Source organism: Poecilia reticulata, linkage group LG6 (genome assembly GCF_000633615.1).
Source record: "Poecilia reticulata strain Guanapo linkage group LG6, Guppy_female_1.0+MT, whole genome shotgun sequence".
Taxonomy (NCBI): domain Eukaryota; kingdom Metazoa; phylum Chordata; class Actinopteri; order Cyprinodontiformes; family Poeciliidae; genus Poecilia; species Poecilia reticulata.
The window spans coordinates 28993705-29014494 of NC_024336.1; the positions used below are offsets into that span (position 1 = coordinate 28993705).

General features: G+C 41.8%; 2 protein-coding genes and 6 non-coding genes across 16 annotated transcripts in view; 1 reads left to right on the top strand and 7 right to left on the bottom strand.

The window, feature by feature from the left end:
* Window positions 1–1526: 1526 nt before the first annotated feature.
* On the bottom strand, window positions 1527–1598 carry trnap-ugg (transfer RNA proline (anticodon UGG)). The gene has a single exon. It is a non-coding gene; the product is annotated as a tRNA-Pro (tRNA).
* A 970-nt stretch (window positions 1599–2568) lies between these two features.
* trnap-ugg (transfer RNA proline (anticodon UGG)) lies at window positions 2569–2640 on the bottom strand. Its single transcript has one exon. It is a non-coding gene; the product is annotated as a tRNA-Pro (tRNA).
* A 295-nt stretch (window positions 2641–2935) lies between these two features.
* Window positions 2936–9716, top strand: setd6 (SET domain containing 6, protein lysine methyltransferase). Of its 3 annotated transcripts, XM_017305090.1 has the most exons (10): window positions 2938–2962; window positions 3185–3634; window positions 3836–3858; window positions 3952–4096; window positions 4182–4323; window positions 5038–5232; window positions 5311–5446; window positions 5733–5913; window positions 8001–8137; window positions 9216–9716. In XM_017305090.1, exons 2-10 carry the CDS (start codon window positions 3601–3603, stop codon window positions 9540–9542), a joined length of 1320 nt encoding a protein of 439 aa, XP_017160579.1. In that variant the 5' UTR covers window positions 2938–2962; window positions 3185–3600; the 3' UTR covers window positions 9543–9716. The 3 variants fall into 3 exon arrangements, with proteins under 3 accessions (XP_008410741.1, XP_017160579.1, XP_008410742.1); XM_008412519.2 differs by lacking the exon at window positions 3836–3858 and having other exon boundaries at window positions 2936–2962; window positions 3185–3259; XM_008412520.1 differs by lacking the exon at window positions 2938–2962 and having other exon boundaries at window positions 3185–3259.
* Window positions 7341–7412, bottom strand: trnap-agg (transfer RNA proline (anticodon AGG)). Its single transcript has one exon. It is a non-coding gene; the product is annotated as a tRNA-Pro (tRNA).
* Window positions 9717–10060: 344 nt separating the features above from the next.
* Window positions 10061–10132, bottom strand: trnap-agg (transfer RNA proline (anticodon AGG)). Its single transcript has one exon. It is a non-coding gene; the product is annotated as a tRNA-Pro (tRNA).
* A 451-nt stretch (window positions 10133–10583) lies between these two features.
* Window positions 10584–10655, bottom strand: trnap-agg (transfer RNA proline (anticodon AGG)). The gene has a single exon. It is a non-coding gene; the product is annotated as a tRNA-Pro (tRNA).
* A 935-nt stretch (window positions 10656–11590) lies between these two features.
* On the bottom strand, window positions 11591–11662 carry trnap-agg (transfer RNA proline (anticodon AGG)). The gene has a single exon. It is a non-coding gene; the product is annotated as a tRNA-Pro (tRNA).
* A 1078-nt stretch (window positions 11663–12740) lies between these two features.
* The window catches only part of cnot1 (CCR4-NOT transcription complex, subunit 1), a 28543-nt gene continuing 20493 nt past the window's right edge, over window positions 12741–20790 (bottom strand). For all 7 annotated transcript variants that reach the window (XM_017305287.1, XM_017305286.1, XM_008412522.2 and 4 more), the window contains exons 34-49: window positions 20591–20710; window positions 20073–20267; window positions 19850–19992; window positions 19257–19365; window positions 19009–19178; window positions 17526–17757; window positions 16400–16648; window positions 16150–16313; window positions 15826–15943; window positions 15638–15739; window positions 15362–15535; window positions 15121–15270; window positions 14561–14741; window positions 14198–14330; window positions 13986–14120; window positions 12741–13656 (exon numbers count right to left, since the gene is read on the bottom strand). In XM_017305287.1, the coding sequence (XP_017160776.1) occupies window positions 13578–13656; window positions 13986–14120; window positions 14198–14330; window positions 14561–14741; window positions 15121–15270; window positions 15362–15535; window positions 15638–15739; window positions 15826–15943; window positions 16150–16313; window positions 16400–16648; window positions 17526–17757; window positions 19009–19178; window positions 19257–19365; window positions 19850–19992; window positions 20073–20267; window positions 20591–20710 (2454 nt within the window). In that variant the 3' untranslated portion in view covers window positions 12741–13577. The remainder of the gene's footprint in view (window positions 13657–13985; window positions 14121–14197; window positions 14331–14560; window positions 14742–15120; window positions 15271–15361; window positions 15536–15637; window positions 15740–15825; window positions 15944–16149; window positions 16314–16399; window positions 16649–17525; window positions 17758–19008; window positions 19179–19256; window positions 19366–19849; window positions 19993–20072; window positions 20268–20590; window positions 20711–20790) is intronic.

Consider the following 20790-nt stretch of genomic DNA (forward strand, 5'->3'; position numbering starts at 1 on the left):
TCTCAACATTCCCCCTGTTGGGCTCTAAAAGAGCCCAAAAAAGGGAAGACAAACCCTAGAGTAGACACTGTCCCTTCCGGAAAACATCCCCCGAGGCTTTTGCAGATGTTGATATACATAGCTTCATTTCAAGTTTTGATGTTGTATTTCATTCATTTCATTTCATTTCGTGTCAATTTTGGGGGTAAAAACGGACAGGGCACCCCGAGGCCTCTTAGGCGGTGGATCGCAATCACAATGTCCCCCTTACAAGCTAATAAAGAACATGTAAAGAAAGAAAATTGTTAAAGGATATTAGAGTGTTCATTTGGAGGAACATAGGTCAACCCACCATGGCATGACTCTTTTTTTTTTTTTTTTAAAAAGAAAGAAAGAAAGAAAAAACATTATGAAGATGCCCAATCTGAAAGAATTGTCCTCCTCGCTCTCCTCATCACCTGTGGATGCTGCTGTTCCCTGCCTGAGGTCCTTGGCTGTTCAGTGCATCACCTCCAACATAGAGAGGAGCAGTGGTACCAATAGAACCCCACCTGCCTATCAGATGGTTCCCAGAACCAAAAGACGACCGTGGAACTCCAGCTTTCCAGAGTTTAAGGGCAGTACTAGTATCTAGTGACAAAAATAGATGCTTTCCTTCACTTTAATTTTCTTTATATAWTCCATTGATTTCCCTTTTTGTTGTGTTTTTTGTGTTGCAGAATGAAGTCCAATCCTTTCTGGGTGTGCCAGGATGTGAGACTGTGGGCGCCTTCCACGATTGGTGGACCAGTTTACAGCTGAAACGCCACTGAAGCCTCGCAGGCCAATGTTGAGACGCTTTACCAAGGTCGAGAAAGAGTCACACGCTGTTAGACAAAGGCCCATAGTAAAAAGTTACATGTTTGATTCTGTKAGACACMAAGGTCMATTTCTCACGAAAAAGAAACGTTTTCCCAGGCCACAGAGACATGGTGTGATTTCAGGGAGTGTCTTCAGTCCATATAATCAGCTGCCCTCCTCTTTCTCCTCAGACGCTACAGACTTTTTTAGAAACTCTTCTCGGATGTAATGGTAAAAGCGTCTCCTTTCAGCGCTGAAAGTGAATAAAATAAGTAAAGTCTGAATGCTTTTCTTGGCTGATTTTTTGCTCCGTGTGTCAATACAAATTATGATTCATCGATCGGGATTTCCATTCCCAACAGTCCAAATAAATCCTTTATATTTATCATAACATAAACTAAAAGAATATCACTAACATACCTCATTTTGTGTTTTAAACCACATACAAATACATGATAATTCAAACATACAACTAACTACTGATTTTAGGAACGTCTCCTAAACATAGCAATCCCTCAGGTGAACCTCAGCTGACCCTGATGACATTGTTTACAGTCGTGCACAATTTTATTAAAATAGTGTTTCAAGAAATGTAATAGTCATCGTGCAAATGTTAATAGTGATGTGAGAAATGCAACAAAGCAACTGAGAAAGCCTGTAATACTTCAATCAGATTCAACAGATAATCTCTCAGAACAGAAAAAGAAGGGCTCGTCCGGGATTTGAACCCGGGACCTCTCGCACCCAAAGCGAGAATCATACCCCTAGACCAACGAGCCACAAAATTCATATTTCCACAACTATAAACTCCAGGAGTAAAATATAAAATCTGTCTGGCAGTTTTGAATGCTTAAATGGTTTGTGCAGCAGCAGCATCCTCTACTGGTCACTAACAGAATTGCAAGATTGATTCTTGAAGTTGTTGACCTTGAAAAAACAATGTTTTTATTAATTTTTTATACAATGTGAAAATGGAAATATGACTGATAATGAAAATCGACTTAGAATGCAAAATTTAAATTTTGAAAAGGCTGTTTGTTTTATATTTATTTAATAAATAAATAAATAAATAAATAAATAAATAAATAAATAAATAAATAAATAAATAAAAATTAGATTATCACAGTAATTCTAAAATACTAGGAAAGTGCAAACATTTTGAAAATATTTAATTTCTAAAGGGGAAAATTTACTGGGCTCTCAAACATCTGTGAAAGGATTTTGAACTCCTCCTCTTGACAGAAACTTTTTAATTCTGGCTTAAAGGAGGGTTTCGGGAAGTGAAAGACCTCATTTTCTGTGTACAGGGAAAACACATACAAATCTCGGCCATTTTGACCCGAGGACAACAGGAGGGTTAAGAAAAAGCCACAGGACCCAGTTTTCAAGTCTTACTAAATCACCACAAAATCTCAGTTGTTTTTTTCTTGTTTGTTTACTTTGCAGTTTTTTCATTATTATTATTTTAAACACAAATTGTGTTTATGGGCATGTGTTTTTAATAATCCACTTTGGTTTAAGCTCATTCGGTGTATTTATATGAGCCGTAGAACGAGTCACAGATTGAAGTCCATCCATCCATCCATTTTCTTTACACCCTTGTCCCTACTGGGGTGCTGGTGCCTATCTCCAATTAACGTTTCGGGCGAGAGGCGGGGTACACCCTGGACATGTCGCTAGTCTGTCGCACAGATCAAAGTCATAGAGGTGAATTTAAAAAACAATCACTTCACAATAAAACCAAAACGCGGGCTCGTCCGGGATTTGAACCCGGGACCTCTCGCACCCAAAGCGAGAATCATACCCCTAGACCAACGAGCCATCTGAGAACAACAAGCCAATATGTCCAGATTTAAAAGCACATACAACGCTAATGTTAAGGATATATGTATGTACGTCTTGACATTACCACTCTGCAAGCACTATCAAACCTTACTTTGAAAATGACTCAACAAAAATTATTGTATCTGTCACTATTGTCTCTGTCCTGCATTTGTCTCAAATAAAGCCTGTCCTGATAGAAACTCCTGCCTACAAGTCCGCGCTCAGGTTAAATTTATCCCAGCTCATGGCAAGCTAAGTAGCATTAGCATCCGGCCAGACCTGCAGTCTGACTATGGCGACTGAAGCGAAGCGAGTAAAGGTTGTAACATTGTTCTGATTTAACACATACACAAAATCTGATACTAATCAACATTATCATCTTGAGTTTCATGCTAACTACTAACTAACGGAGTTCATTAAAATGTTTGTTGTCAAAAGGTCTTGAAGTCCACGAGGCTGCTGCTTTGGGTGTAAACACGTGGATTAAAGAGCGTAACAACAGAGCCAGATATCAGTACATGTTTGATTTTGTTTTATGCAGGTGGATGATGCTTCAGAGCGCCTGCAGGACTTCCTCCAGTGGTGTGACAGAGTCGGTTTGGTCCTGAGTAAAAAGGTTTGTTATGACATTCTGCACCCTGACATCCAGCCAGGATGCAGAGTAAACATGCAGTTTCCTCAGTTTTACTGGAACGAAGAAGTTTTCAGCAGTGGCTGTAAAACAAAAGGATGGATAGTCTAACCGTAGTGTGGAAGATCTGTCATGCTGTGGGCCTGTTTCTCTTTCAAGAAACTAGGAATCATTGAGTCTATAAAATAAGTGGATGTTTTCAGTAGAAATCAGGTAGAATCTGTCAGAAAACTAATAATGTGTCTTTGTTTGGTCTCTCAGCAGAATAGTGATCCAGAGAAATTGGCCAGAAATGGTTCACCAGACACAGAAAACAACATTCTGCCATGGTGGCCATCACAGTTTCTGGGCCTAACTCCAGTATAAAACTTCAATTCATTTAAAAAAATACTTAGTTGATTCCAAAAGGAAAATAAATGTTGTAACTCCTATTAATTCATAATTCTTCATAGAGTTGTTATAGATGGTGATGGTTGTGCTCTCCTGTACCTGACTGTATTCCAGCGATGTGAAAAAGCCTCTGACTAAAGACATTTGTTTTTTCTGTTGTTTTTTTTTAAGACAGTCTCATGAAGGATTTTAAAGTGAGTCTTAGCCTCATTTTAAGACCCTGGTTCAGTGTGTGACGTTTTTCCTGCCAGTTGTCTGTGAAATTGATCCCAGGTTTTTGTCTGCAGGTGTGCCTGAGCACAGAGGGAACAGTGGTAGATTATGGGATGCTGGCGAAGGAAGACATCGAGGAAGGAGAGGTTTTGTTCACCATCCCCAGATCTGCTCTTCTCCACCAGGAAACAACAAAGGTTTCTGCTTTGTTGAAGAAAGGTGATTCTACTGAAAATTAGTTTTATAACATTAAAACGTCCAGATTCTATCAACTCCCAAATGTGTTTTGTTTCTATTTCCACAGAGAAGTCGTCTCTGGAGAGCACTTCTGGTTGGGTTCCCCTGCTGCTGGCTCTGCTTTATGAGTCCACATCTCCTGAGTCCCACTGGAGGCCGTACCTCTCCCTGTGGCCTGGCTTCAAAGCGTTGGATCATCCCATGTTCTGGTTGGCTTCACCTCCACTCCTTAAAGGGGACCTATTATGCAAAATCCGCATTCTGCACATTTTTATACTTCCATTTGGGTCTCAACTGTTTCTTAAAACAGGCATAGTGCTTTAAAAAAATCACCCAGCAGATTTTTAACAATAAGTTAAGGCTTTTTGGTGTCTGGAAAATGAACCGTTTCAAAAACCTCATGATTTTTAAGTCATATTTGACAGCCACTGTGCCGTAACCTAGCAACCCAAGTGTAGGTGCAGGACATTTTGGTCACCTGGGTGCTGGAAGAGACAAGTGTTTTATTGTTAACTTACCGTCCAGATACCAAATTCTGCAGGAGGCTCCACTTTTGCTTGTCAAAGATGTATGGTTGTATATTTGCGCATCTGTTTACAGCCATTTTCACAACATCAAAGCTTTCTGATTCTATCAACTCCATTTTTTTCTGTTTTCAAAGTAAAATTGAACCCCCTTCCCAAATATTGAGTTGGGGGGCGTGGCCAGCAGCAGGTTAGTTGGATTTAAAGTGACAGAGCTCTTAAAACAGCTCATTCTGAATGGAGCAGACTAAAATCTCATTATCTGAAAATGATTTTGTACACAAAACAAATGAATTAAACATGTTTTGTATAGAAAACTATTCTATTCTAACTTGTTCAAGGAAGCATAAACAGGTCACCTTTAAGCTCAGCTGAGTGACAGCTTCATGATTTCCTCAGGTCTAAAGAGGAGCGAGACAAACTGCTGAAGGGAACAGGAGTCCCAGAGGCGGTGGCGACGGATTTATCCAACATCCAGAGAGAGTACGCAGATATCGTCCTGCCTTTCATAATGAGACATCCCGAGCTGTGGAACCCCAACACACACACTCTGGAGCTGTACACACAGCTGGTGGCCTTCGTCATGGCCTACAGGTTAGCACACACAAACCCAAACTCTTTAAGTTTTTAACATTAATTTCTGAGCCCGTTTCATTTCTGCTTTGACTGAAGCTTCCAGGAGCCGCAGGAGGAAGAGGATGATGAAGAGGATGAAGAGCAGAGGGCCCCCAACCCTCCCATGATGGTTCCCATGGCAGACATGCTGAACCACGTATCCACGCACAACGCTAACCTGGAGTTCAATCCGGTAAGGAATCAATTCGATTTTAAAACCGAGAAAAGAAAAACCTCGTTAATTTACAACTGTTGTCATCAACCCTTAGTGCATGGGGGGCAATCATGCACACATTCATACAATATGTGAATGTGTTGGAAAAGTTATGCAACTCAAATGTGAATCTACTTACTAGGGCTATTGTAGATAGGGAAAAAGACAAAAGGAATACATTTCTCCCAGAAAAATCTCAGATATTTATAGAAAAACTTGGAAATTTCTGAGTTTGAAAAGTGTAAAACTGAATCCTTATTTTCAGGACAGCCTGAAGATGGTTTCTGTGCGCCGCTTGCGTAAAGGCGAGGAGGTCTTTAACACGTACGGACAGATGGCCAACTGGCAGCTGCTGCACATGTACGGTTTCACGGAGCCGTATCCGGAGAACAGCAACGACACGGCGGACATTCCCGTCGCCTGCCTCTACCAAGCCGCAGCGCAAGGTAGCTCTGGAAACCAGGGGGATTTTCATCGACATGCTTTAATTTCCAGAAAACTTACATTTCAAACTGGTTTGATGCTAAAGTAAAAGTATTCAGTACTTAATGCCGTTTCTGATGTTGAAGTAGGAAAAACGTATGGAAGCTCAGAAAGTGTTATTAACATTGAATGCTCTGCCGGTCTTAATGAAAAAAGGCCTTAAAAGCTGCAGTTTGTAACTTTAAACTTTTAAAAAATATATTTTTTCCAGAGATGGCAGAGGGACTTTTTTTTTCATAGATTATCTGTCTCATACCATACTGTCTTGACATTTTGACAGTTTAAACCAGGGGTCCCCAAACTCCTTCCTGTGAGGGCCACATAACTTTTCCCTACTCTGGTGGGGGGCCGGAGTCAGATTGTGACAGAAAAAGTGTTACACGTTTATCACCTGCGCTGCTGGAAATGGTTGACGGTGGGTGGGGTGCGCGTGCGTTTCTCGATTGATTTTTACCCAGAAAGCACATGGGCAAAAACCGTTAGTGAAACGGTCACTGGGACTGACTAGCATATATTCCATTGAGGGAAAGTAGCTTTAACATATGTTAACATAAAGGCTCGTTTTGAAGTATAAGCTGCTACTTACAGGCATTGCTTCGAAGAACTCGACCTGGAATGCGGCGTTCATAACAAACACGTGTGTTCATCTGCTCTACCGCTAGCAAACAACCGCACTGATTAAATAACATAAAAGTCAAGCAGTTCCCTAAAAGTCCAACAGATGGCAGCAATGCGCCATGCAAAACAAAACACCCACAGTTTACAGGACACACTTCCTGCTAAAGAGCCCCCTGGTGGTTGAAGAAAAAGCCACATATAAACCGGAAAATACAATATATGAAAAAAAATTTGAATGCTCTCTGGTATTGTTCAGGGGGTCGGACCAAATGTGGAGGCGGCCCGCGGGCCGTAGTTTGGGGACCACTGGTTTAAACAAATAAGTAAAAATAGAATTTTTATAAAAGCTTTAAAAGATCAGCATTACTTATTTGTGTGTATGAAAAATAGTGTCTCTTTGGATACAAATATATGCAAAAAGAATTAATTCAGGGAAAATAGTAACTCAACTGAACAGAAACTGAATGATCATCTGTTAAGAGGTGATTTTTGCTTTGAATGCTTGTTTTGTAAAATTTGTAAAAGAACTGGCTGCAGATTTCAAAAACAGATATTTTACTGACGTGCCTGTTTTTCTGCTAAGCAATGTAGCAGATCAGGACAGAATTAAGTCAACTGTTTTAAAATAAACAAAGGCTTTATATAAATTAGGGCAAGAAAGTTAATTCATGAATAAAACACATTAAAGTATGTAAGCCTGTTTCCTCCAGTCAATAAAAGAAGTATTTACTTTACAAAATTACTGATTTGCTTCTCCATTATGTGCTAAAATGGGCTCGTCCGGGATTTGAACCCGGGACCTCTCGCACCCTAAGCGAGAATCATACCCCTAGACCAACAAGCCTCCTCTGACAGATGTTCACATCTGGCCACATCTTCCAAGTCTAAGTGTTCATTCCTGCTGATGTGGCAGGTCAGGATTCAGGAGTCCAACACCGCCCTCTAGCGGTGGATGTCTCAAACTGCAAACACGACTTGTTTTCAGGGGCTTTCCGGAGGTTGAAAGGTTAAAAGTTTGGTGTTGGGAGGAGAAATTTGTGAGTTATTTTTATTCAGCTGAGCTGAGAGCAACCTCTGCCTAAAACAAACAAATAAATTCTCCTTCCTGGAGATTTCTCACATGATTTATAATAGAGGTGCAGAAAAAAACTGATTTCTGGGATTTCTGAGTTAATTCAAAATGCTAAAAAATAGATTTCAAAAATACATTTAACTTGTATATTTTTGCCGCTTCTATTTGCGAGTACCCTGCATAATGCACTCGCTCACTGTATGTATTTTGAATAATTCTTTGATATTCTAAAAAGCCAGGCAGCTGGTAATTTAAGCTACAGAAATTTATTCAAAACCTATCTTTGTTTAAATATAAACTGATTGAATATGATACAGTATTGAACCTTACAGGATTATTTGTCTTCTTGTTTCCTTGCAGACGTTCAGTCTGAGCCGGAGCGTCAGCTTTTTGATGAGCGCTTCAAGGTTTTGTCCCAGATGATGGAGGAGAACGCAGCGTTTGTGTTCAGTGATCAGGGCTGCCTCACAGACTCCGAGCTGCACTCTGCACTCAAGGTAACGCAGCGCAAACATCCCAGCTTTCCCTCTAATACGAGATAAAAACTTTACATTTAGACCAAACGTGTCAAACTCATAGACCGGGGGCCAAACTGGCCCTCCGAAGCTTTTTATACGGCCCTGTAGACTCCAGAGGGATTAAATAAGTGCTTAAGTATTATTGTATCAACCAAATCAAAGTAGTTTTTATCTCTCTACTGCCAAATTATATCAGTCTCTCCAGTTTTTCCCAATTTCACAATTGCCACACTTTTTCGCAATATTTTGTCTAAGGATGAGTTTACTGCAAATTTTAAACCTGGTGATCAAAAACATTATGTTTATGTGATGCTAATTCCCACCTGGAGGTGGCAGTGTTTCTCACTTCTCTTACACTGCTTCCTCAGCTTTACTTGATGTCAATTAATAGTCCATTAGCAAACAAAAAGTCACATTTACCATCATACATAAACTCAAACATAGCTAAATGTTTTTGCAAGTATTTCTGAATCAGTGATTGTGATTGAGGGCTGCGCAGTGGTGCAGTTGGTAGAGCTGTTGCCTTGCAGTAAGAAGGTTCTGGGTTCAATTCCCGGCCCCGGTTTTTCTGCATGGAGTTTGCATGTTCTTCTCTCCGGGTACTCCGGTTTCCTCCCACAGTCCAAAAACATGACTGTCAGGTTAATTGGCCTCTCCAAATTGTCCCTAGGTGTGAGTGTGTGTGTGCCTGGTTGTGTGTCTCTGTGTTGTCCTGTGACAGACTGGCGACCTGTCCAGGGTGACCCCGCCTCTCGCCTGGCATGCTAGCTGGAGAGAGGCACCAGCAACCCTCCCGACCCCACTGAGGGACAAGGGTGAAAGAAAATGGATGGATGATTGTGATTGCACAAAAATCACAGAAACCTGGAGGGACTGATCAGTTTCAAAACATGTTCAATATTATTTAATTTTAAGAAGTGCTTATCAGATGGAGGCACAGCTGTTTATTAATATTTTAACAGTTTGTTACTGGATTTTATCGATGAATTCTACGTGATTTTGAAATGGCCCAAAATGAAAATGAGTTTGACGCTCAGCTCCTGTTTTGTTGCTGCAGCTTCTGTCCATGTCGCAGGAGGAATTCTCAGAATTCAGAGACAACGAAGGATGGGAGGACGACGACGAAGACGACGACGATAAAATCTCCCAGGCCTTCTCCAACGAGGGTCTGCCCGATTTAAAGTCGTCATGGAAACGTCTGATCCACGAGGCAGCCCGGCTCACGCTGAGGTCGTACGGGGACGCAGAGTTGGAGAGCGACCGGAAGCTGATGGAGGACGGAGCGGATCTGAAAGGACGGAGCAGCAGGAGGTGGAGGGCGCTGCAGGTCCGCTTCGGACAGAAAGTCATCCTGCACAGACTGCTGGAGCTCACCGCGTCCTGACCCCTGGAAACAGACCATAAACATCTGTCTGCGCTCGTTTCTGTTCGTTTTCACAGCTTCACCGGCTGCGGCGCCATTACAGATATCCACAAAACTTCAAAGATATTCCACTGATGTCGATAAAACACAATTATGCAATTACGGTGTTTCCAATAAATAACTGATAAAAAATGATTATGGTTTGAGTATTTTTTACAAATAGATAAGTTAGATGTGCAATATGCAACCATTAGAGGTGTGTACTACTGAATATTTTGGAATATTTTCAATAATGGGCCAAAATCACTGATGTCGATACCAATACAATATAGATTGGAAAATCTACACTACAAAAATAAAATTTCAAGACGGAATCTAAAACTAAAGTACTAATTCAATGCTAAGTAAATATAAATCTGCCCACTTCTAGAAAACATGAACACAAATAGACCTAACAGTCACGTTTCCTGGACTATGGGATGAAGCCAGAGTTCCCAGTAAGAACCAACATTTGTGCACAGATACTAAATTATTAGAAAGGGCTCGTCCGGGATTTGAACCCGGGACCTCTCGCACCCTAAGCGAGAATCATACCCCTAGACCAACGAGCCTCCTCTGAAAGGTGTTCACATCTGGCCACATCTTCCAAGTCTAAGTGTTCATTCTGCTGATGTGGCAGGTCAGGATTCAGGAGTCCAACACCGCCCTCTAGTGGTGGATGTCTCAAACTGCAAACACGACTTGTTTTCAGGGGTTTTCCGGAGGTTGAAAGGTTAAAAGTTTGGTGTTGGAAGGAGAAATTTGTGAGTTATTTTTATTCAATTGAGACGTTCAGTGTGAGCCGGAGCGTCAGCTTTTTGATGAGCGCTTCAAGGTTTTGTCCCAGATGATGGAGGAGAACGCAGCGTTTGTGTTCAGTGATGCCTCACAGACTCCGAGCTGCACTCAAGGTAACACAGCGAACACAAATACTCCTGGAGTCATGTTTCCTGGACTATGGGATGAAGCCTGAGTTCCCAGTAAGAACCAACACTTGTGCACAGATACTACATTTTTAAAAAAGGGCTCGTCCGGGATTTGAACCCGGGACCTCTCGCACCCTAAGCGAGAATCATACCCCTAGACCAACGAGCCTCCTCTGACAGATGTTCACATCTGGCCACATCTTGCAAGTCCAGGTGTTCATCCTGCTGATGTGGCAGGTTAGGATTCATGAGTCCAACACCGCCCTCTAGTGGTGGAGCATGTGTGATACAGATACCAAAGCTTTTTTTCAAACCTTCACTAAACTCTAAATATTTATTCTAAGTGAATTTCTGAGGACAAATGAGCTGAGAGCAACTTTTGTCTGAAAAGTGTGAATTAATCTGCTTTCTTGCAGATTAATTCACAGATTAAACACGTGTATAAGCACAGACAAAACGTTTTGTCTGGTCAACAGAGCAACCAACGATGCTGAATTAGAGCCATTCTAGACATGAAAAGATGTACATTTCTGTCAAAAAATTGAAAATTGGATGAAAACAAGAGAATTTCAGAGTTTGAAAAAGTTTAAAATTTGCTAGAAAAAAACTGATTTTGAGATTAATCCCAGAAATTTTCTAGAAAAAATTAACATTTCTGGGTTTCAAAAGTAGGTAATTTACAACTTCTGAATTTCCAGAAGTTTAACATTTTCAACCTTTGAAACTGAGAAAGTTTTTCTTGCAATAAAATGTCTGAGAACAATCTCAAAGTTTCTGGGGGGATCTCTAGCCACTTTTCAACTTATCAAACTCAGAAACGTATCAGGTGAGAACTTACGTATGCACAGAGAGAACATTCAAGCTCTGTGCAGAACAAAACTGTTTAAATCCAGACGTTTTTAAAGACTTCACACATTCACTGCAGAACAGAAAAAAACAATGCAAAAGAAGTCCAAATAAATTTACTCCACAGAACCTGAACAGTGTAGAATGAGTGAAGCAACCCAGTTTAAATCTTGATGAAGAAAAGCACATAGTCTGGATTGTAAGATTTAAGTCTCTGGCACAGTTAGGAATCCCAGATTTGCATGGGGGAAAAGAGGAGGGCTCGTCCGGGATTTGAACCCGGGACCTCTCGCACCCTAAGCGAGAATCATACCCCTAGACCAACGAGCCACGTCCGTTAAGGATTCATATCTGGTTCACTGTCCTACAATCTGCAAGTCTGATTGCTGAGGTGACTTTTTTTTCGGCCCAACACCGCCCTCTGGTGGTCAGTTCGTTTTCTGAAAAGACAAAGTTTTCAGCCATCTGCAGGCGGCTGTAGGTTCAATCAAACACGTTCATATGCGGTTTTCTTTTCTGTTTAACAGTAGATAATAATGCTAAAGATAAATACACTGCTCAAAAAAACAAAGGGAACACTTAAACAACACAATATAACTCCAAGTAAATCAAACTTCTGTGAAATCAAACTGTCCACTTAGGAACGGGTCAATCAGTGTGATAATTTGAGATTATTGACCCGACGAGGGTCAATCAGTGTTGCTTCCTAAGTGGACAGTTTGATTTCACAGAAGTTTGATTTACTTGGAGTTATATTGTGTTGTTTAAGTGTTCCCTTTATTTTTTTTTGAGCAGTACATTTTGTCATAAGGTTACAAAAAATTGTAGGCAACACCAGAAGTGTCAGGAGGAATGGGCTGGATTAAGATTACACAAACACCGCAGATGACTAAAAAAAAAAACAAACAAATTACACAAAAAATACCAACATTTATGTGAACTTCTGAATTTGGTTTTAAAAATTTCGATGTCTAAAATGTGTTTTTTTATATCACAAATATTAGTTTAGTCTGAACGAATGCAAGGAATTAAGTCTTTTACCCGTTTCCGGTGCGGCCTCGTTAAATAAACTTTAGGATAGTGTGACATAAACATTTGTATTTCAGTTTCCCAGTATCACATAAGCTACAGTACTTATGATTTATGAAAACTGCAGTTATCCAGCAGGTTGTTGCTAGGTAACGAAAGTCTGAGCGAGTCAGTTGAGGTTGAGCCATGAGGTTGAGCAGTTAAGTCTTTCCTACATCTCCCAGAATGCTGTGCGGTTCTGGATCGGATATTCTTGCAGATGTATTATCTATCACTGTTTATATTATTGATTTATTGTCCAGCCATAGATTTAAGCCGTAATTTGAGAACAAATTAACTGCCAAATGTTTCGGTTTGAGAAAGCAAACATGGCTGCACCTTGAATGCTTTATTTTCTTTATTTATGCATACTGCAGTTAAAGTAGCAAGAACTAAAGGCAAACTAGAAAGAACTACAAAATACAACACACGGACCAATACATTTACAAAACATTCAAAATGTTACAAAATGGGCTGTATTGGTCCTTCTATTGTTCTTCAGTTCGGAACTTTGTACAAGTTGTCATTTACGATGTTATCGTCACTTTGCACATTTTTTTTACAAGTGCCAGGGAGAGAGACCTCCAGAACCAGTTTGAAATGGACAAACCATCAGCAACCAGTCTCCACCACCATCACACCTGAGAGACGTGACCTCAACTTTCAGTCCCACTCAGGAAAAAAACAAAAAAAACAAAACAACAACAACAAAAAAAAYCTCAAAGAACCAAATAAAAGTAGCAGGCAGTTTCTTCTCTTCAATCATCAACCATTCAGCCTCGGGAAGCAAAGTAAAGTCACAAATCAGGATCTGTGTGGGAGGGAAGCAAACCAAAGACTTTGGTAGTGAAACTCTTCAGGTGTCTTTACATGTCAAAGGTATGTTTTAACCAAACATGTGAACTTTAATTCATTCGTCCACTTCCCTGCTCTCCCTTTTTTTTCAATATTTACAACAAAAGAAGCATTTTAAACAGCATTTCTCCTCCCGTTCTCCATCCCAAAGGGGAAAAAACGAAACTCTTTAGATCCATGAACAGTAGTCCTTCCGGCCACATTTAATAGAAAAATAAAACAATGAAACTGTGGTTGCCAGTTTATCCAGTGCCAACAGTGAATTGGGAGCTGGGTGTGTGGTGATGGGATGGGCGAAGGCCGCGGTGTCTCTCTGACACGGTTAGCTGGCACCGGTGCCCTCCATCACTTGTTGGGCCTGCTTCTGCCCCATGCAGCACTGAGCCACGGACTGGAACAACCTGCACACACACACACACACACACACAGTAAGCATCACAGCCAGGGTTGCCAGGTCTGACAGTTTCCAGCCCAAATACAACGTAAAACCCATCCAACTCCCCAAAAAAAAAAAAAAAAAAAAAAAAAAAACTGCCCAAATCTTAGTGATCAATGGTGATGATTAATCAGACTTTAAAAAATATTAGAAAGACGTTAAATGTGTAAATACAAATTATTATTATTATTTTTTTGTTTTAAAAAATTAACATTTTGTTGCCTAAAAAGCAATGCAATGGCATTTCTTTAATAAATATGAACCAGGTGAAGAAAGTGCTGGAGTTAAACTTACTTTTCGATCTCAGGCGCACAGTGAACAAAGTCGTGACTCCAGAACTTGAAGGCAGGATTCTTGATCAGCTCGATGAAGGTGATGAGGAGTCCCCATGGGTGAGGTCTGTTGACGATCAGCCTCTCCAGCAGAACCCTGCAGGACGAGCAGAGTGCAATCAGCCGACAGAGGTTCTGATGAGGTCGACCCGACCCGGGACGAGCGGCTCTCACCTGGTGATCTGCTCCTGGATGGCCTCGGTGTTGGCCTCAGCAAACAGGTAGAGCATGGTGCAGCTGAAGTAGTGGGTGTGGCTGTTCGGGTAGCGCAGCTGATTGGCTATCGCGTTCAGGAACAAGTATCGCCCTGGAAATACCAGAAAATGGAAACGCCATCAGGTGATTCAGTTTAGCCTTAAAGTATTCACACTCCTTTCATTACAATCACAAACTCTTGGTATATCATCATGTGATTACATTAGACATAGTAGTAGCTGTAAAATTAAATTTATTTCTGTATAAAAGCTGAAAGGTGTGGCATGCAAATTTTTATTCATCACACAATAAAGTGATTAATTACTCAGAGGGTTTTCCTACCTTCAGTGTCCAGGTCCACAGCCAGGTTCTGGAAGATGTCCATGTGTGCAGAGTGTGTGATGGTGCTCATGGACGGGGTGCTGCCCTTGTTGTGGATGTGAGCGATGGCCTGTGTGCCGACATACAACACTAACGCGTTGATCAGCTGGATGTTGTAGCGGTTTCCTGGCTCGTTCGACACCTGGAAGAAAACAAACATTTGCAAATGTACAGTTATATAATTGCACATTGTTGCAGCCATTTTCACATGCGAGTGTTAAAAACTCAGAGGTGAGGGCTGTGGTGAGTCACAGCTTATTAGGATTTAAAGTGACAGAAACTCTAAAACAGCTCAAATTAGACAGAACTGAACAAACGAATCTCATCTTCTGAGAATGATTTTGTGCAAACAATGTAATGAACACGTTTTGTATAGGCCAGACATTTCCTAAACTGTTCAAGGAATCATAATAGGTTGCGTTTAAGACATTTTGGGCCTTAATCTTTGATACACAGGTTGGGTTTAAGACTTTTTAAGGATGCACAGACACCCTGTGGTCGAGGAGGAAGTGGTTTCTAACCTGCAGGTTGCTGCGAAGCTCAGACAGGAAAGTCACAGGTGAGCGCGTCTTCAGGTAGGAGTCCAGATCCTTCTTGAACTGAGACGGCATGACGCCTGTGAAGTTGGTGAGGATACGGGGAGCGATGTTGATCTCACTCAGCATGTCCACCTGAAGGAACAGTGGAGAATTAAATTCAACTCCAAATCTGCAGCTCATTAATAAGAGTTAAAGTTTAAAGTTTGGAGCTGCGTTTGGTTACCTTTAGGTTGGGCGTGAAGGGATCCGGAAGCCTCATGTTGCGTGGGAAGGCACTGAGGATAAGGTTGCGGAGCTGGATGCAGTTGGGTGGGATAACGTCACAGAAGCCATAATGGTAATCACAGAGGAACTCTGGGAAATCATGCAGCAGGACCAGAAGCACCCTCAGTGTGCCCTGAACAACAAACAAGGAGACATTTCAGACAAGAGAAGCATTAGATTGCTGCAAACTGCTAAATGTGTCATTACTATTCAGTTATTCAAACATTATTCGTACCTTGTAGAGGATTTGCATAGGTTTGTTGAGCTCTACGTTCCTCAGGAAGGGAGCCAGATACTTAAAGAGGTCAATCAGCAGCTGTGCGTACATGGGCCAACCCTGAAAGAGGTTCGCCATCGTTATTTAACTTCTGAAAGATGAAAACAACCAGTCTGACTCAGTGGGGGAATTCGAGGCTCTCCTACCTTCTGCTGGGGCGTGTGCGCCAGCATCCTGGCGATGAAGATGCGATGAGAGATCAGTTCCAGCCAGGCGTACACGAAGCCGGGAGCTTTGGTGGGTCTCAGGATGTGGAACGTGTTGCTGCAGGGAAGAGCAGAAACTTCAAGAATCTGATTTCACAAATAAACGAAGCAAGGGGTTACAACATAATGACATTCTGCAAAAGCAGTGCAGTCACTGTCCTGCACTGCTTTATCTGATGATCTTTAGGAGCTTTGTTTTTACGCCAGGAAACTGATATATGAATTTAAATGTTGCCCAAATTTAAAACATCTCGTTTGTTTTACCAGAAGGCAGTGAGTGTCTGGAAGTTGATGGTCTCCAGGACGTGTTCGGGCGCGTTGAGCTCCAACAGTAGCATGATAAAAATCCGATGGTACGGCAGCTGCTGGAAGTCCGTGTGACGGACATCGTGGTCCTGGATCAGCACTCCGACGACGATCCCCAGGACCTGAAGCAGGACGGAGCAGAGTCGGTTTTTACTTCTAGATTAAGATGGACTAGATGATCAACATCAAGCAGAAAAACCCAGTTTACCTTGTTGAGCAGGTTGATCTTTGTCACGGTGTTGGTGGCCTCTCCAGAGTGCTTCACTAGCAGGGCTATGAGCCGGACGAAGGCATCCAGGTTGTGGTAACATTTGGCTCTGATGATGGCTACGCTAGCTGCTGGGTTGTGCTGCTGTTCAGCCTGTGCACGATAGCTGATCTCCACGCACATTTCTGTGCACAGCCGGAAGAACCGCGTAATCAGGTCGTCGGTCTTCAGTATGCCCTGCTGGTGCATCTGAGGAGAAAACAACCGGGGAGGATGTGAGGAACAGCAGCAACGCATGGATTCATTAGTTCAAGACGAAATTATCTTCAGAACCAGAGAGGAACGATCTAGAGTCAGCGCAGCTTCAGATATTACAGCTAGAAATCAAGCTGAAATCTGGGAGTGATGGACTCTGACATGATCCTTTAGTCACATGACAACAGTTACAAAGTCGGCCTTCAATCACCTGAAGAACATTTCCAGGATTACAGGTCTAATGTCCCAGCAAGATCTAGAGAAACTCATTCATGTGTTCATCTTAAATTGCATCGATTACTGCAACAGGTCGGCCTAAAAAAAAAAAAAAATCAATCCTCCAACTATAACTGATCCAGAACGCTGCTGCTGGGTTTCTGACTATAACCAGGATTTTACCAGGACTATAACAATAACGCCAGTTATAAAGTCCTCACTTAGCTCAGAGAATAGATGTTAAAATACTGTTAGTTGATAACGGCTTAGCACCACAATATATTAAAGATCTGCTGTTGTTGAATCAACCTTGCAGACCTCTTAGATCTTCTGGTTCTGCTCTGCATTCCCAGAACCAAACGCGTAGAAGCAGCATTCAGCTTCTATTCACCACAAACTAACGTCCAGAAAACTGCAAAACAGCTGAAACACTGAGTTCCTTAACATTAAGGCTAAAAAAACACCTGTTTAAAGATGCTTTTGATTGATAAATGGAATCAACATATTTGATGAGCACCGACGATGGCGTTTGACAAAATGTAATGCGTTGTGTTATGTTTTTATGACATACGCACTTTGAACTTCCTTATTACTGAAATGTGCTATACAAATAAACTTGTAACTTAAAGACTAAAGCCTGTAAAGGAGTGCTAACCTGGCCGACGAAGGCAGAGAAAGCCTTGGTGCTGTCCCTGCCAGCTGCAGCTGAGTGATACAGGTTGACCCACTCTCTCAGCAAGTACTCTGCCTTCTCCCTCAGACCTGGAGGATCATCGTATTCGGAAGCTTGGGAAATCCCAGAGTGCATCATGAAGTTGGGCCCTCCGTGTGCCCGGTCAATCATGGCTTCGTAATTGGAGCGAACGACATCCATCAGCTGGGGAAGCCTGAGGGTGAGGAGGAGCGAGTCAGCAGAGGTCCAAAATATCGGGATAAGCTTCAAACTCATCACCACAATTACACAATTAGCCTTCTCTTTATTGATAATGGTCCAACATTTTAGTAATCATCTTTTCCAAAGATCTTATAACAGTTTTTATAGCAAAGAACAAATATTGTTGCTTTCTATGTCCTCAATAAATGTAATAAAAACTTTTCTTTTTTGGTTACAAGTCCTTAAAATCCTCAATGATTTAGTTTGGTGTTGAGTCTTGATGCTCTTTTATACCCAAATGAGTCAGAGTGAAGCACCTGTACTCAGGTGTAAAAATGAAGGTGAAAGAATAAACATTAAAACCTTCAGTGCATGTGGGAAAAGATTAAAATATAGTCTGAAAACACAAGATAAGTAAATTAGGGCTGAAACGATTCCTCGAGTGATTCGAGTACCTCGATTATTAAAATTCCTCGAGGAAAATTGACCTGCCTCGAAGTTTCGTTAATTTATGTTTTATCATTTAGCGCACYGTGTTTCAGCCGGAACATTATTTGMGTTGMGCGGAGCTCTGACTTCCGCCTCTGAGTTGTTGACGGAAGCTACGTGTTAGCGGCATAACGTCCAATCTTCAAGTTCGGCCCGCGGGGATTTTACTGATTGGTGATAATTCCGGGTTTTCATCGTTTTTGTGGGACCAATAAACATCCTTAAAATGACCGGCGCGATGCCGGGAGTTCGGCAGCCTTTCTGCTCCAGAGCTGCTGGTTGAACGGTGGGAAGAAGCTGAGGAGGATTTATACAGGTGAGCGGAGAGACTGAACACGGCRGGCGGCTGAGAGTTGATGCTTACAGGGTAAGAGCAGCTTTACGGACGAACCGCACAATAAACTTATATCAKCCCGGTCTGAACAAACGGGAGGCGGAACATGGCTGGTAGATGAGTTTCTGAACGGAGGAGCCGTAAATATCCCGTDTTGCTCCCCMGGTCTACAAAAMAGTAACTGGTAGGGAAGCTCAAAGGTGGAAAAAATAGACTGATGTTGATATCCGACAGTAACACTGGTGTTATGGAAGATTTACCAATATTTTATTTCATAATTGTTTTTATCCGATTACTCGATTAATCGTAAGAAAAATTTATAGATTACTTGATTACTAAAATAATCGTTTACAACAGCCCTAAAGTAAATACTAAAGTAAATCTGGGCTTTTGTGGACAGCACTTCTTGTTTTAGTTTTATTTTGTGAATGAGGTCATTACCCCTCGGGTGCGTTGGCTCTGGAGTGTGCGCAGGTTCTCATCAGAATCTCGATGGTCTGGAAGAGGTCGGCCTCCGTGACGTGGCTCACGCTGCGCTCGTCCACCAGCAGCAGCTTCACCAGCTGCATGGCGAATGCCACCGCCATGTAGTGGAGTCCATTTTCCATCGACTGAAAGACGACATAAATCAGTTCAGTAACGCCTCAGACTAAAGGGAGAAAACCAGGAAGTAAAGTCAGTGTTTCTACCTGCGCCAGGTGCACATCGTACTGCTGCATGTTCACCAGATGGTTCCTGATCAGAAGCTCCACTGCTTCCACGTTATACTTGTATTCATCCCGACATTCAATCAGACACCTATAAACACACAGAGCAGATTTCACGTCAGGTTTTCATTAACAGAGCACAAGAGTACAGTTTTCACAAAGTTAAATTCAGGCACTTTTCAAAGATTGAGGCAAGTTTCCACAAAAAGTTTCAATTCACTGATAGATTATATAATTTATTACCGATATTAATATCTTGTGATAATATTTTATATTCCACAGCAGGGAGAAAAAACCTAAAATATAACAAAAGTTTATGTTTTGGAATGTGTCTCGCTCACACCTGACTGGTCAGGGAACAAAACAGTAACAGAGTAACAACGTTGATCAATGTAAATAAAACAAGCCAAACAACATTTATATTAATTGTACAGAAATCAGGAACTTTTAAAACCTTGAAAATACTTAAATGAAATTCCAGCATTTTCATAGATTGCATACAAACCATGAAAGAGTCCATAATATATACAGTTGTTAGTATTAAACTGTCCTAAAATAGCGAGGAGTGAATTTACCTGGTAATCTGCTTATTGCACCACTGCGGTCCGTAGGCCCGTCCATCCTGCAGAGCTTTCAGCACCAGCAGGTGGCACTCTCTGTAGCGAAGCAGCAGGTCGGCATCAGCACCACTGGTGGCGTCCAGGAGACCTTCAACGGCCTTACGAGACAGAAAGCAGCTCCGTTACACATCAGGAGCCTCATACGTTTCCATAACAACCGCGCCGGGCGTTTGCCTACCTTCTGCAGGAGGCCCAGGGCAGCAATGCCGTCCCTGGAGTTTCGCGCCAAAGCCACGGCTTCCAGCAGGTTCCGCAGACCTTGGGTCAGCGGGTTCATGGCGAGCGCTGGAGGAATGGCATGAAGGTGCTGCTCCAAGTCTGTGATGCATTTATCGTAGATCTGAGCCACGTCGTCAGTGGCCCAGGCTTGTTGCTAAGCAAAGAAAAGGAAATAAAGTTAAAATCATTTCTAATTTAACTACATTTTATGGGGTTGTCAGAAGGCTCTGAATTATGGGAAGTGGTTAATAAAGTAAAGCAACTTATTTTCAAAACTCCTGTGGAAGAAACGATCACAAAAAAAAACACAAAATTAAATAACTCAATGTAATTACAAACTCTTTATAGAAAATGTAGATCATTTGAAACCTAAAATGTAATTTTATTAATGTCATGACATCCTAAGATCCTGTTGAGGTTTTCCAAGTATAACCCAAACTTTCCCTTTTGTTAAAACAGTTTTTACTAAAGATTTACCTTCATGGGTTGAGCCAGGAAGCCAGTGGGTTGGGAGAGATCGTTGCTCGGTAAAAAACCGGGAATGTTCCTCGCAAACTCCTCATAAACAGCCAGCTGTTTAGGGTCCACTCCTCCCACCTGAGACAGAGAGCAGCAGTGAGCGAGGCTGGGCGAGTGCTAGCTGATAGCTTCATGACCGGGCAGTGAGAGAGGCTGGG

Coding starts and splice junctions, on each gene's coding strand:
- setd6 (XM_008412519.2), top strand. CDS start 2,936: ATGGCGACTGAAGCGAAGCGAGTAAAG. Junction 5,233..5,310: donor GCCTTCGTCATGGCCTACAG/GTTAGCACACAC, acceptor CTTTGACTGAAG/CTTCCAGGAGCCGCAGGAGG. Junction 8,138..9,215: donor AGCTGCACTCTGCACTCAAG/GTAACGCAGCGC, acceptor TTGTTGCTGCAG/CTTCTGTCCATGTCGCAGGA.